Source organism: Gossypium raimondii, chromosome 1 (assembly GCF_025698545.1).
Source record: "Gossypium raimondii isolate GPD5lz chromosome 1, ASM2569854v1, whole genome shotgun sequence".
Taxonomy (NCBI): Eukaryota; Viridiplantae; Streptophyta; class Magnoliopsida; order Malvales; family Malvaceae; genus Gossypium; species Gossypium raimondii.
Window position 1 is genome coordinate 47,593,026 of NC_068565.1, and position 13,923 is coordinate 47,606,948.

General features: G+C 33.3%; 3 protein-coding genes across 4 annotated transcripts; 1 reads left to right on the plus strand and 2 right to left on the minus strand.

Annotated features, from left to right (window-relative positions):
* The first annotated feature begins 940 nt into the window (after nt 1-940).
* Nucleotides 941-3,297, plus strand: LOC105786178 (probable L-type lectin-domain containing receptor kinase S.5). Its single transcript, XM_012612514.2, has one exon. The coding sequence runs from the start codon at nt 1,116-1,118 to the stop codon at nt 3,087-3,089; it is 1,974 nt and encodes a 657-aa protein (XP_012467968.1). The 5' UTR covers nt 941-1,115; the 3' UTR covers nt 3,090-3,297.
* A 717-nt stretch (nt 3,298-4,014) lies between these two features.
* On the minus strand, nt 4,015-9,375 carry LOC105786179 (metal tolerance protein C2). Of its 2 annotated transcripts, XM_012612515.2 has the most exons (10): nt 8,748-9,352; nt 7,137-7,245; nt 6,608-6,647; nt 5,872-5,948; nt 5,661-5,749; nt 5,043-5,112; nt 4,902-4,940; nt 4,598-4,748; nt 4,413-4,502; nt 4,015-4,321 (listed from the first exon to the last, which is right to left on the minus strand). In XM_012612515.2, the coding sequence occupies exons 1-10, from the start codon at nt 9,175-9,177 to the stop codon at nt 4,220-4,222; spliced, it is 1,197 nt and encodes a 398-aa protein (XP_012467969.1). In that variant the 5' UTR covers nt 9,178-9,352; the 3' UTR covers nt 4,015-4,219. The 2 variants fall into 2 exon arrangements, with proteins under 2 accessions (XP_012467969.1, XP_052490774.1); XM_052634814.1 differs by lacking the exons at nt 4,015-4,321; nt 4,413-4,502 and having other exon boundaries at nt 4,599-4,748; nt 4,902-4,935; nt 8,748-9,375.
* A 2,861-nt stretch (nt 9,376-12,236) lies between these two features.
* On the minus strand, nt 12,237-13,421 carry LOC105786180 (uncharacterized). The gene is made up of 2 exons (XM_012612516.2): nt 12,933-13,421; nt 12,237-12,449 (listed from the first exon to the last, which is right to left on the minus strand). The coding sequence occupies exons 1-2, from the start codon at nt 13,311-13,313 to the stop codon at nt 12,360-12,362; spliced, it is 471 nt and encodes a 156-aa protein (XP_012467970.1). The 5' UTR covers nt 13,314-13,421; the 3' UTR covers nt 12,237-12,359.
* Nucleotides 13,422-13,923: the final 502 nt, after the last annotated feature.

Below are 13,923 nucleotides of genomic sequence, written 5' to 3' on the forward strand. Positions count from 1 at the left end.
TTTTAACGAAAGTTATTCCCGGACAAAATTCAGTGATTACAAAGGGTAAACACCATCTTTCTTCGTTTTTTAATTTAATTAATTTTGATCGTGAATTGAACTTTTAAAAATGATTGATTTTTTTTTTTGTAAATTACAAAAAGAGGATAAAGTCCTAATAACGATGCTACTAGTATGGCTCAAACCTAAACTATATCTAGGATGAATGAAGAACATTCTATAAATATCAGGTCAATACTCAGTTCAAAATGAATATTTAAGTTTGAAAATTGGCATTTGCAACGAAATTTGGAGGTTGATTAGAGAAGAGTTGGTGGTCTTTACTAAATTATAGATAAATGAAACACGTGAATCCCATAAAGGGGTCAATTTATGGCATTAATAATGAAAAAGACCCCAACAATTACGCGTTGTTTTGGGGCGGCCAGCAATCAAAATTTGAATGCGTTGATGAAAGGAAAAGGATGCCTTTATTCTTTGTCAATCCAGTCCTATCCTTGCACTTTTTTAAATGCCCATCATTAACCACAAAAGTGCAAACTCCCATCATAACAAATATTAATGACTTAAATGAGTGGATTTATTTTTTAAAATTCACTAAGAATAATAGTTAATTGAGTCTGTGTTCAATTGATATGGACATTATTTAGAAGTTACTTTTATAAAAGTTAAGTTCTTCGTTGATTGAGTCCTAAGTTGATATCGGTGTTAGTGCAAGAAAATATGAATTTGATCGTGCTGAAACGCTTATCCGAATTTTAGAAAGTGTAAACACGTTTGAAAAAAAATTAGCTGTAATTCAAAAAGATGGGGAGATCTTTTTAAAGTATTTTGATATCTTCTAATTTTATTGAAAGAGTATAAAATTACATCTTATTAAAGGGAAAAATGAAATAAAGCCTTTCTTCTTCCTAGTGGAATACAGGTGACAAATAACGAGTGGTTTCCTTAAAGTCATAGAATCTCAAACTTGACCAAAGTTGCATTAAATTTCTAGGAAGTTACACCATCTATCTTGCCTGAAATTAACCAAATTCTTATCCCAAAAAATTTCCTCCATTATTTTTCACCAGCCATTAACATTTAACACAATCTCTCTTGAGCTCACATGCTATATGGCAACTTTGCCGATAGTCGAGCTGTTGCTTTTAGCAATCATAATCGTAGTTTCTTGCATTAAAGTGCAGTGTTTTGATTTCAAGTTTTCAGATTTCCAAGAAGAGAACAGAAAAGATTTGTTGCTGAGTAAGAATTCAACTATTTTCAGAGATGCCATCCAAATCACACCTGATCTTAATGGTGATATTAAAAACACACCAGGCAGGGCATTCTATGGGAAGAAATTCAAGCTGTGGAGCAAAACGAAAGGAAAAATAGCATCTTTCAACACAACTTTCGTTATTAATATCAGTAACAAAGATTCACCAGAAGTTGGGGAAGGTTTAGCCTTTGTGCTAAGTGCGGATTCTAATGTTCCACAGGAGAGCTTCGGCCAATGGCTCGGCATAGTCAATGCAACCACCAATGGAACCTCTCGAGCTAGGATCGTCGGCGTGGAGTTCGACACTAGGAAGAGTTATGAAGAAGAACCTGACGGTAACCATGTTGGCTTGGATATTAATAGCTGTTATTCAATTGAACAGCAATCATTGAGTGGCTATGGGGTTAACCTTTCCATGGGGGTCGATGTACGGGCTGTTGTTCAATACGATGGCAAAAACATGACTGTTTTCGTTTCTAATGGAAGCGAGACCCAAAGTAGTAATCCAGTATTATCAGTGCCAGTGGATCTCTCCTCGTTTCTTCCTGAAACTGTTCATGTGGGATTCTCAGCTTCAACTGGAAACTTCACAGAGTTGAACTGTGTAAGAGCTTGGGAATTCCATGGTGATGATGTTGGGGATGATTCAAATCTATTGTGGGTTTGGATTGTTATCCCAATTCTACTTCTGGGTTTGATTTTGGGGCTTGGGATTTATTGGAGGAGGAGATCCAAAAAGGATGATTTGGAAAGAGGGTATGCAAATATAGAAGCTCATATTAAGAGCTCTACTGCTCCAAGAAGGTTTAAACTAAGAGAATTGAAAAGAGCAACAGGCAATTTTAATCACAAAAACAAGCTTGGGAAAGGTGGATTTGGGACAGTTTACAAAGGGGTTTGGAAAGAAAAAGAAATAGCTGTGAAAAGGGTGTCCAAGAAATCACATCAAGGTAACCAAGAATTCATAGCTGAGGTTACCACAATTGGTAACTTAAACCACAAGAATCTTGTGAAGCTAATTGGATGGTGCTATGAGAACCGAGAACTCCTTCTTGTGTATGAATACATGCCGAATGGAAGCCTTGATAAGTTCATATTCTATGATGAGAAAACAGGGAAAGGTGAATCAAATCAACCAAATCTCAGTTGGGAAACTAGGCTCATCATTATACAAGGGGTGGCTGAGGCACTTGATTATCTTCACAATGGGTGTGAGAAAAGGGTGCTTCATCGGGACGTAAAATGTAGCAACATAATGTTGGATTCGGAGTTCAATGCTAAATTGGGAGATTTCGGATTGGCAAGAACAATTCAACAAAGAGAAAAAACGCACCATTCAACGATAGAGATCGCAGGCACTCCTGGTTATATGGCACCGGAAACGTTTCTTATAAGCAGAGCGACGGTTGAAACCGATGTTTATTCGTATGGTGTGCTTCTCCTTGAAGTTGTATGTGGAAGAAAGCTTGGTAATCAGAGTGAGTTGAGTAATTATAACAACAGCATTGTGAATTGGCTATGGGAATATTATAGCAAAGGAAGGATTACAGATGCTGCGGATTCGCATTTAGATCGAGACTTTGCGGAAAAAGAAGTGGAATCCGCACTTATATTGGGTTTAGCCTGTTGCCATCCGAACCCACATTTCAGGCCATCAATGAAGACTGTTTCGACGGTTCTTGCAGGGGAAATGGATCCACCACAGGTGCCACTAGAAAGGCCTTCATTTGTGTGGCCTGCAGTGCCCCCTGTTTTCACTCAGTCAGATTATTCTCTCACCGGATCCCAATCCCAATTCAGTACATTTTCTGAGGTCGATGGAAGATGAACCACCTTAGCTAATCACTGTTACTCAGTTCTGCAATATTACCGTACCAGAATACTCCAACCTTTTCTTTTTGTCGATGGGGGTACTTTTATTTTGTCATTATTATTCGATTATATCTCATCAAATGTTCAAATGCAAATGTCTCCGTAACTTGTATATATGTTTATGTTACCTTTTAGAAATCCATGTGCACAAGGATTTTCTTCAACTATCACTCTCATGTTTTCTATAGATGAACAAACTAATCCCTATACATTAAATCAAAGAGAAATAAGATGATCATTTCTGTTAAAAATTCCATCCATTTTTACTATTAAAACTTGGTGTAGTTGACAAAATAACCAAATAATTATACGTGACATGTCACATACACCTCATGCTAACATATAAAGACTAATTTTGTAATACTAAAAATGAATGGATTTATAGAAAAATAAAATATAATTCGACTCTTAATATAAAGACCTCAATAGTATTTTTAGTGATACCAGAAAAGATGTCAAGAATAATGATGAATAGTGGAAGAAAGTCGCCAAGAGACGCGGTTGATGACACAGGAAGTTGAGATAAGAACATTTTTTGTATCTAAACTGCAACAGTCCTACTATCCTATCACATAATGTAGCTTCATCATTTCTTCTCTTTCCCCATCATATCTGTAAGATCACATATGATTAAAGGAGTTGCAATACATACTTGTAAACAGGGGAAGCTTCAGAATCCCATACAAACATGTCAAGTTCAATTAACTATTATGATCTCACACAAGACAAAATTATACAAGGGTTATCATAAGCGAGTTGAAGTTCAATACATGCCATTGTTTTAACCAGGAGTTAAGGAAAAATTGATGGCAAGACTAAGTCCAAAACTAAAGCCAAATCTATGAGAAGAACGAGAAAAATAAATAATAAAAGCCAACAGATGAAACCCCACAAAATTTCTTAATTAGAGAAATAATATAAATTAATATGAAATATTACTTTTTGAACGGTCAATTTGACCCAAGAAGATCCCCCCCAGTCATAATCTATCCATTTGGGATGACAAAATGACTACAATACAAGGTTCTTTTCCCATCACCAATCTCATAAATACAATGAAAAAACGAGCGTAAAGGGGGATGAAGTTCATGCATAATCAGTTTGCACTGTCAAATCATGTATTCCCAATTCATGGTACAAATTATGCACATACTCTAGTATCCGCCGATCATCCATCTCTTTCTTCACCTGCTCAAAGTGTCGATAAGAAATGTAGCATTAAACATCCAACAATGGATTAAAAACATTTTGGAAAGGCATGAGATTAACAGTAAAATACCTGAAGTGAAAGGGATCCAACAACATGACCAGGCACTAGTTCCCAAAACCGAGCTTGAGAAACTTCTATAACATCTTCATGAGACTTAATCTAAACAAGATAGAAAATTAAATTATAAATCACAAAAGAAAGGTGTGTATATTTGACAAGAAATTGCATAAAAATAGAGAAGTAAAGGCAAACACCTGCCACCAGCATTTGGCCAAGGCTGAAGATGAAATATTGGGTGGTGCCATCTGAAGCAAGACACCGCCACTAGCTTTAAATAGAGGCATGACAAGCATAAAGACTGCCACCGAAACTAGTCCCAAGCACAGAACTTCTGCATTATTAACGCTGCAAGATGGGGAAGAAAAATAAGACAAAATGAAGAAAGAACAAGGGGGAAAACAGAGGAACAAGGCAAGTTTTTGTTTGAAGGAGCAGGATAGTTGACATCTGGCTTGTTTCTTCACTAGCAGTTAATTTAAAATTGAAGCAAGAAATTACCCAAGAGAGAGAAACCAGGATGCCAATATCAAACCTGCACTGAGAAAAAAAAAAAGAAAAACAAATGTTCAGAAGTTTAAGACAATTTACATGATGAAAGAAAAAAGTAATGCATATATAGAGACAGAACAACTGGCACACCTGCGAACGGAATCTGCAAGAACATGCAGGCAAACTGAGTGGTAATTCATATCTTCAGGTTTCCTGTATACTGCAAGAAAAAATACATATAAGAAAAACAAACAATCCCAAGCTCATATTTCAATTTGTGGCAATCATAACCTTATTAAGCTCTAGGTTCTCATATCATGATAAAACAATGCTTTAAACATAACATAGTTGTGTCAGTTTGAACACTTCCACTGACAACAGGTAAGCAAGCACACATACTAGCATGAACAAAAGCAAAGTGAAAAATCATACAGGCATGGCAAACATCTATCATCACTGTATGTAACCCCACAATGTTTCTTCTTAGCATAAAGTTCATAATAAATTCATATCAGACTGAAGTCACTACTCTACACATTCATCAACCCCAAAACAAAGAGCACTACTTGCAACCCCCTTACTCAACACCGTAAAAGCACTAAGCTGATGATGGTTTTTGCTAAAATTATTATTTGATATATACTTTTAAAAGCAATTACATATGGCTGGGTCCATCTTCCTAAATTAAAAGTAAAAGGCTAATCCATTGCTCCATCCTGAACCTCATAAGCATTCTTATTTTAATTTCAAATGTAACATCTGACTTACCAAGATTGACTCGAGCATAATTTCTAAAGAACCAAACACCCATAAGATTCACCAACAGATTTGTCACAGCCGAAACAATCAAATAATGTCTATAACCAACAAAAAAAAAAAGTTAGTAAACATTTTTCAGCTTTTTTTTTCCTTCTAATCATAAAAAAATTTTGATTAAATATCTAACAACTTACTACCAATCAAGGGAATGATGACTTACTTGTGCTCTGATTCATCTTGGATAAAAGCGTGAAGTGCTTCCACAGCTAAGGAGAATGACAAGAACAATAGAAATAGCTGTCTAAACATGCAGCAAAATCAAAAATATCAAGATGTTAACCCATTTTATGTAAGTAAAACAGAATCAACAAAATAAAATTGCTGAAATATTTAAAAGAACTAGGAATATTTGTAAAGCAGAAGAGAACAAGAAACAGAAATCAATTATAATAGCTACATGGACTTGACAGCAGCTCAACAGAACAGTGCAAGCCAACAATTAAACTTATGACTTACCATTTCCCATACAGTTTTAAATTATGGGTTATCATTTAATGTAGTTTCCTAATTTTGCATATATTGACTCTAAATATTTTTCACTTTTTCTATTACATCTTAAACAGTGAAGGTAAGCTTTGAGTGAAATACAAGTATATTTTACCTAGCTTTTATATGGATTATCCAAAAGACAACAAATATCTAGTTCTACTATCAATTTAAACTTTGAAATTCAAATGTCAGAGATAGATGTCTATACCAACATGATTAATACCAAGTGATTTCTAGCAAACAGCAGCTGGGATTTAAAGGGACAATTTATCTCATCCTTTTCCTAAGTTATTGTACTTCAACTTCACTAAAATGAAACCATAACATAAACATGGTACAAACTGAGAGACTAAAACTTGAACGCAACACTTTGACAAAAAGAATGTTGCAAATAAACAAATACTTACAGCATTGGTGAAAGCAGACAATACTTCAAGTCTTTGGTACCTGATAATGAAATTTTTTACAATTATTAGCATTCATGTAGAACCATCAATATAATCTCCAGAAAATAATTTGAAAAGGAAAATCTTCCTTTGTCATTTCATAAGTGATTTTGGGGGTTGGACGATATGCAATTGAGATGCCCTTTTTAGAGGAGAGATAATGACTACCAATTAAATTATGCCTTTGCCACAAATAACTGATGAAACAGGAAAATAATAGAAAACTGTGAAACAGCAAATGAATCAGTCAGGCCAGTGAATAATAGTGAATGTAACTGTGTTAACATTGGTTATGTGCTTGATAAAAGAGATAATCTTAGTAAGAGGCGCAACTTCAAGTAAAAAGCATATTTGAGAATAATTAAACTTAAATCAGAACCAAGGAAATAAATACTTTCTGGAAATTTTTAACAAGCTCAAGAACTCCAAGAAATACCAATAAACTGAACCAACGTTATCTCATGACCTATTGAAACCTATATGATCTCACCCATAAGTATAAACACTATCAGACTTTCTCCGAGAAGCAGCCATTGCAAATAATGAAAACGTCAAGAGACCACAGCCAAATGTTAAATGAAAGGCATCAGATACCAGACCTGAAAAGACAAGCATAGAAACAAAATGATTAACAGAAAAAAACTGTAACTATAAAACCAGGAATCCTAAAAACTTGATACAAATTAAAATCAAAAAGGAATTATATTCAACCAAGGATGATATTTTCAAGCATTGTACTCCATTTCACACAAAGACTTAAAGACATCAAATTCAAAGCAAATTGTTCAAAAAATAATAAAGAACAATGGAACACTTAGAAATAGGATTACAAGATTGTGAAGATAAAAGCATTTACAGCCATAAAGAATGCATGCCATCCATAGTAATACTTTGGGATGTTTGGTTCACAGAATGCAAAATTACCTTGGGTAATGAGATTACTTGACATATTACCGGGTATGTTGCATTGCACTGTTTGGTTTATTTGGGTAGAACTTAAGATTTTTCTACTTGATTGACAGAATGTAAGATTACCTAAAAGCACATTTTACTGAATTATCCTTATAGAATTTGCTTTCTTTTATTGTTTACTACACAAAGGTTGAAAGCTTATAGCATTCTATTTTACTGATAAATGAATGCATTTCTCTAATAAATTAATTTCAATTCTCTTTTCTCAAATGAAAAACTAGAATCAAGGAGTGATAAGCAATTAGGGTTTTCTTTAAACTAAAAGTGACAGGGAAAAGAAATAAGAAAATATGTTCTTTTATTATTAGAACATGTTACTTGTTATGCTTTAAAAGCAAATTTGGCCAAAATGATAAAAAGAATGGTAAATTGTTATAAAAGTAATATTTTGGACAGAATGCAATGGACAAAATGTAATATGATAGCATTAAAGCTTAATTTTCTCAACTTATAATAATAAATAAATATAGTTAAAATGTTGCTTGAAGATTATATCAAAGAACTAGAGAATTTGATTCATTATCTTTTAGTGTTACTTCGTTTTTAAGTAAAATGAACCAAAATGATTAAAAATAAGGGTAAGAAAGATTATGAGATTTCTTAAAGAAGAGGTGTCATTGAGAGTACGGTTAGAAATCTCGACATTGTTGGGAATGTAAGATTAATAGCTCAAGCTCAGGATAATGTTTGAAATCCAAATGCAAGTACCCTATTGTGGAATCTCACATTACCCCAAGAATGTTACATTGCTTGAACCAAGCGCACCCATAGAATATGATCATTTAAGCTTATAGTCGACAATAAATTTTAAAATTGAAAAAGTGAGGGGAAAAAGATAAAAGTTTGCGTCAACACAGGTAGAAGCTTAGTTCAATTGCAAAATATCAAAACTAGAAGAGAAAACTATAGCTGAGAATGATAAAAAGCAATTAATTAGCGAGCAAATACCGTTATTACATAGAAATAGCAAGTCCAATTGATACTTGAGCTGTTCTTTCTCCATATTTATCAGCCAAAACTCTTTCGTATACAAATAAATATCCTAATTTAATCACCAACCGATAAAACTACAATCATAATTTATGCAAATAAATGCGAAAACCAAGCATAAAAGATATCAGAATCTCACCGATACGACCCGTAAAGACCCCAATCGCCAACTCAGCCGTAGAATACGCCACATTAAGTGAAATCATAATCAGCAACCTCTTCATTTGGCGATTACCAGTTCTCATAACCCGAAAAACCCAGAAAACCGAATCGAAAACCGAGAATTTATCAGCCGATCCTTTGGCATCCAAATTTCCTTCCTTTGAATGATCAAAAGAGTAAAACCCTGGGGGTATATCGATGCTTGAAACATTCCTAGATAAGAAAGGCTTGGAGGAACCATTGGAAAAGCTGGGCATTTGAGGATCTCTCATCGACTGTTTAAACGATGGTTGCCGCGAAAACGCGTAACGCCGATCGCTTGCGTTGCTGATTCCGAATTCGGCATTCCATGGATGAGGTGATTCGGGCTCCTGAGAGTAGTATTTGAAAGATTTGTTTTTCTCCATTTTTCTTTTAAAGAACAATAAAAACGATTTTTTTTCCCTAAATGGGGGAAATTGAAATTAGTGCAAAATTTTAGGTATTCAGTATTTTGCAATTGTTCGAATAAAAACGGAAGGGAAATTCCGGTTTTTTTCCGAAAAGGAGGACTTGGATCGAAGTAAACGGAGGGATTAGGTTACACTACATTAATGCCTAGAGTAGCTAGAAATGAATTCTGGGACCATCACAAGATTCACAACTTGCGATCCTTCATTGGATCGTCCAATGGTAGTACCAATAGAGCTTATGATACATATTTTTACACGTTTTCTAACCAATTGGCCGCCTTAAAGAACCTGTTCCCCAACTTAGGTTGGCTCCTTCACTTCGGTAGACTTTCGTGATCATTTTTATTTTTGGGTAAACTACAACTAAAGTTATTAAATTATTAGTAAATTTATGTTTTAGTCACCTAAATAGTTATCGAATTATTCAAAATTTTTTATTTAAGTTATTGGGCTGTTAAGTTTAAATCTGACTAGTGAGCTCCAAGTAATAATTTGACAATCGGTACGATAAATCAATATCCATCAACGAGTAAAATAAAATACCTTAGATCCAAGTCGATCTAATTGTCAATATTAGAGATCGAAGAAGAAAGTTGTTTAGATTTTTATCAACAGATTCATGATGTTCAAAAATATTTCATGAAAAAAAATTGAACTATAGAAAAGAAGGGAATGGAAGCTTTCTATTGATGCAGGTAGGGGTGAGCATTCGGTCGAATCGAATCGAATCAAAAATTTTCGAGTTAATCGAGTTTTCGAATCTCATTTTATCATCCTAACTTTATTTGAAGTTTTCTCGAATCGAGTCGAGTAGATGGAATTCGAATCGAATCGAATCGAATATATTTGTTAGAGTTAAATTTTAAAAAATAATTTTGGGTCCTTGTAACCATTGTCACCGATCGTAATAAAATTTGTCCACCTTAATCAAATTTTTTATTAACTTTCATCACTTCATAATTTATTTATTAATTTTTTATATACTGGTTAGCTTCTTTGCTTGCTTAGTTGCTTAGTTGCTTTCTATTGATGCAGCCTTGTAGGCAAGCAGTGTGAAGAGAGAGAGCCGTATAACAACAATTTTAACAGCCCAGTGGAATAGTACAGTGACCATTTTATAATTTTGAAATTTAGTGGCCAAAACATAAACTTAATTTAAAATATTATAATAAATAAATAGTAAAATATGCCATTGGGCTTGAAAAATTTTCAATTGGATTGCAGCCTGATTCGAGTCCCAAATAAGCTTAGATGAAAGTTTGGAGTATAACAGCGACTCAACATGTAGATTTGAAAATTGAAGTCCTTTCTATTCTTTTAAGAGATAATTAAATACTACTAGTAGGCTTTTATTTCAATACAACTATATTTATGTATCTGGTTTATTTAATAATTTAAATTGGATTTATTGATAGCATATATAAAAGGTGTTTGGTAAACAGAGTTTTTGGTTTTTTTAACTGATTTGGACACAGATGGAGGATTGAGCAGTCAAACCCTCTAATTGTAGTGTTTGATGAATGGAGGTTTGCAAGAGCTTGTTTAGCTAAAACCTCCACAACAAAAAAAAAACGCTGGGATTAGAAACTTTTTTCACAGTTGATTAGAAAATGAGATATGTGGAATGGCATATCTGATCATACTTGCTCAAAAATTACTCTTTTTGCCACATTCTCTCCTCCAAAGTCCAAAGTAAATTTTAAAAATATTCAATAATTAATTTCCATAGTGAATGTTTTAATTCATTGTTAATAGTGTTTTATTTCAATAATTTCACCCAATAAAAGCTGAAGTATTATAAACAAATAAATATTTAACAATAAAATGTATCATGCCCTTATTTATCATTTTACACATATCATTAAGTTTTTACCAAACACTTTTAAATAAACAACTAATAAAATCGGTTAGTCAAACTAATTATTGCAATCAGTAATTAGCCAATTGCCTAACAAGGCCAACTTTTCTTCACTTTTAAATTTATTTGAATTCAAATTTTATTTAATAAAATTTTCAATTAAATATTACTAAAATATTTTTCTTTCAAATAATATTTCTAAAATATAATGAATGACATGCTAGATTAGGAGATGTGAATTTTCCTAAATTCAAAAGATGCAATAACTTTATTTGGTTTTAGTACAAATAATATTTGCATGCAAAAATGTGAAATATGTGTTTAATCAAAATAAATTTTGGGGGAGAGGCTATGTCATTGGCATATCACTTGCAAAATCAGGTTCTTTATAAGAAAACTAGTAGGATATCTTCTGAATTGGAGAAGAGTTATCTCCTACCCTAATTTATTTTAGTCTGAAATTTATTTTTCAATTTAAAAGCTAAAAAAATAATTTTTTTGAACTCCTTCCCGTCCTAGGCCCTGAGCAGCTGCACTCTCAAACAACTCCCGAGACCGGGCCTAAAACTAGCATCTACAACTTCTGATTGCATGTTCATTAGTTATGTTCAATTTTGTGAGCATGTAGTCCCTATAAAAGTTGTTAATATTTCTCACACAACAAATATTCAAAAGAATTGTGAATATGATTATTTGAGAATATCTAAAAGATTTAGAATTGAAAAACTTATTTGATATTGTTTTTTTGAAAAAACGACATCTATTTTATAAAATAATATTAAATATGAGTTGATTTGCTTGTCGAAACAAAACCATCAATTTTAAATGAATGTCTAATAGGAAATTTAAACTAGATTAATTGCAATGTTTGAATTTTAATTACTTGGTTTTATATACAAATTCTTTTTTATACTAGACGTTAAAATAGACATATTTATCTAAGATATAATGTGATAAAACATGAAATTGTATCAATTAATTATAGGAAGTCAAAAGTGAGAGAAAACATGGATGAGAATAAGAATAGTGCCAAAATGATCCCATAAATTAGGTTTATATGGGTCATAACAAATCATTAGGAGCATGATCAAAATTGTGTGTAACTCTCTTCATCCTTTATGCATGTTGGATTGGCATATATGCCGCCTCTATGAGATTTGTGGCAAAACCTTTAGGGCTTTTCATAATATTTCTTATTATAAAAAAAATATGTTATAATGTTGATAACAGAAATAAATAATAAAAAAATGATTAAAATAGATGGCCAATATACAAATTGCTAGACAACATCATTAATCAAACGCCTATGCCTATTATAATGTTTCTCCATGAATACTTTGGAAGCTCCTTCTATGGTTTTGCGCCATGTCTGCATCCATACAATAATGAAATTTATAACCAATTCAATTCAATTTCTCATTTTGCTCCCTTTACTAGACTTTAATTTCATTTTTCTAATTTTACAAATGATTCAATTATAGCCGAGATTTATGATTTTCTTTTTAATTAGAAGAAAGGTTCTCAAGTATAAAAATAATAATACTACTATTATAAAGAGATAAAAGCAATATTTAGTCTTTAAATTTGTTATTTTTTTCTAATTTGATCCTTAAACTCTTTTTTTTATCTATATTAGTCCTAAACTTGGGAAAACTTTTCAGTTTTGGTCTATGTGATGATGTGGCATTTTTAGGTTTGCCTAATTCAAGGACTACCTATTACTTTATCCCAATTATAAAAGAAGAGTGATCAAATTATACCCAATTAAACAAAAAACAGACTAAATCGTAAGTTTAAGTAGAATACGGAGGGACCAAAACCATAAATTAACCAAGGGGTTAACCAAGGGTACCTTCTCAATGGTGCCAAAGATGGACCTGTTCCTGATTTCCCTAGCTCTTATCTGCGACCTTCCGATCCCAAGTTGCTTAAGAAAAGTAGACCGGCGTGTGGCGGGCGGAGGAAGAAGCCATTTCCGCTCAACTAAGCCGGTGGTACCATTGTTGGAAGGACTCTCACAGTGACCTAATGATTCCCTTCTGGACCTGGGAAACCCACTCCTTTTCCGCCGTTTCACCACCATTACCCTTAACTCTTTCGTAAAAGCCGCCCCCTTATTACCGCCACCATCATCATCATCGAGCTCAGCGAACTTCCTCAGCAACTCATCAGACGATTTCTTAGTAACATGTTGAACTTGAACATCATTAGGATTAGGAGTAGCAGCTTCCATTGTTGAAATTTAGAGAGAGAGAGAGAGATTTGGTGTAGATGAGGAAATGGTAGGAATATAAATGGAGGATGGGGGAGTGGGGCTGGTTTTTTGTTGGATTGTGGGGAAACAGCCAAATACAATGTGGGAAAATGGGAATGGACCGTTGGGGTTAGTGAAGGAATTAAGGATTTGAATAATTTATACAATATAGCCGTTAGGTTTAGGGGTGAAGGGAATTTGGGTTTGATATGTACTTATAACAACATAATCAATTTTCTGAAAAAATGCGCTCCTCCCATGTTAGCTTGCCAGACAAACGGGGACCTGATTGAAATTTAACCACTTTTATTTAATTTATTAATCTCGACCGAAATCCACACATAAATGGGGTGAAAGGACCATGAGATGAAAACTAGCATTGTTAACAGAATAACCAAACAATTACATGCCTCATTCTAACGTACAAAGACTCATTTTTAATAGAAAAACCAAATTACTCTTTGATCTAATATATATGGACTAACTTGCCCATTTTCTAAGTGGAGAAACAAAATGCAATCCGACTCTTAATAAGTACTTTTATCTTTTTAATGTTTTATGTATGAGATTATCCCTACTAACAATAATG

Excerpts from the sequence above, each read along its gene's own strand:
- LOC105786180 (XM_012612516.2), bottom strand. The coding sequence starts at position 13,313 with ATGGAAGCTGCTACTCCTAATCCTAATGATGTTCAAGTTCAACATGTT. Across the intron at positions 12,450-12,932 it reads TCTTTGGCACCATTGAGAAG|ACATGGCGCAAAACCATAGA; the intron begins GTACCCTTGGTT and ends GTATGGATGCAG.
- LOC105786179 (XM_012612515.2), bottom strand. The coding sequence starts at position 9,177 with ATGGAGAAAAACAAATCTTTCAAATACTACTCTCAGGAGCCCGAATCA. Across the intron at positions 7,246-8,747 it reads GGTCTTTACGGGTCGTATCG|GTCTGGTATCTGATGCCTTT; the intron begins GTGAGATTCTGA and ends TTGTCTTTTCAG. Across the intron at positions 4,749-4,901 it reads TCCTGGTTTCTCTCTCTTGG|CGTTAATAATGCAGAAGTTC; the intron begins GTAATTTCTTGC and ends CCCATCTTGCAG.
- LOC105786178 (XM_012612514.2), top strand. The coding sequence starts at position 1,116 with ATGGCAACTTTGCCGATAGTCGAGCTGTTGCTTTTAGCAATCATAATC.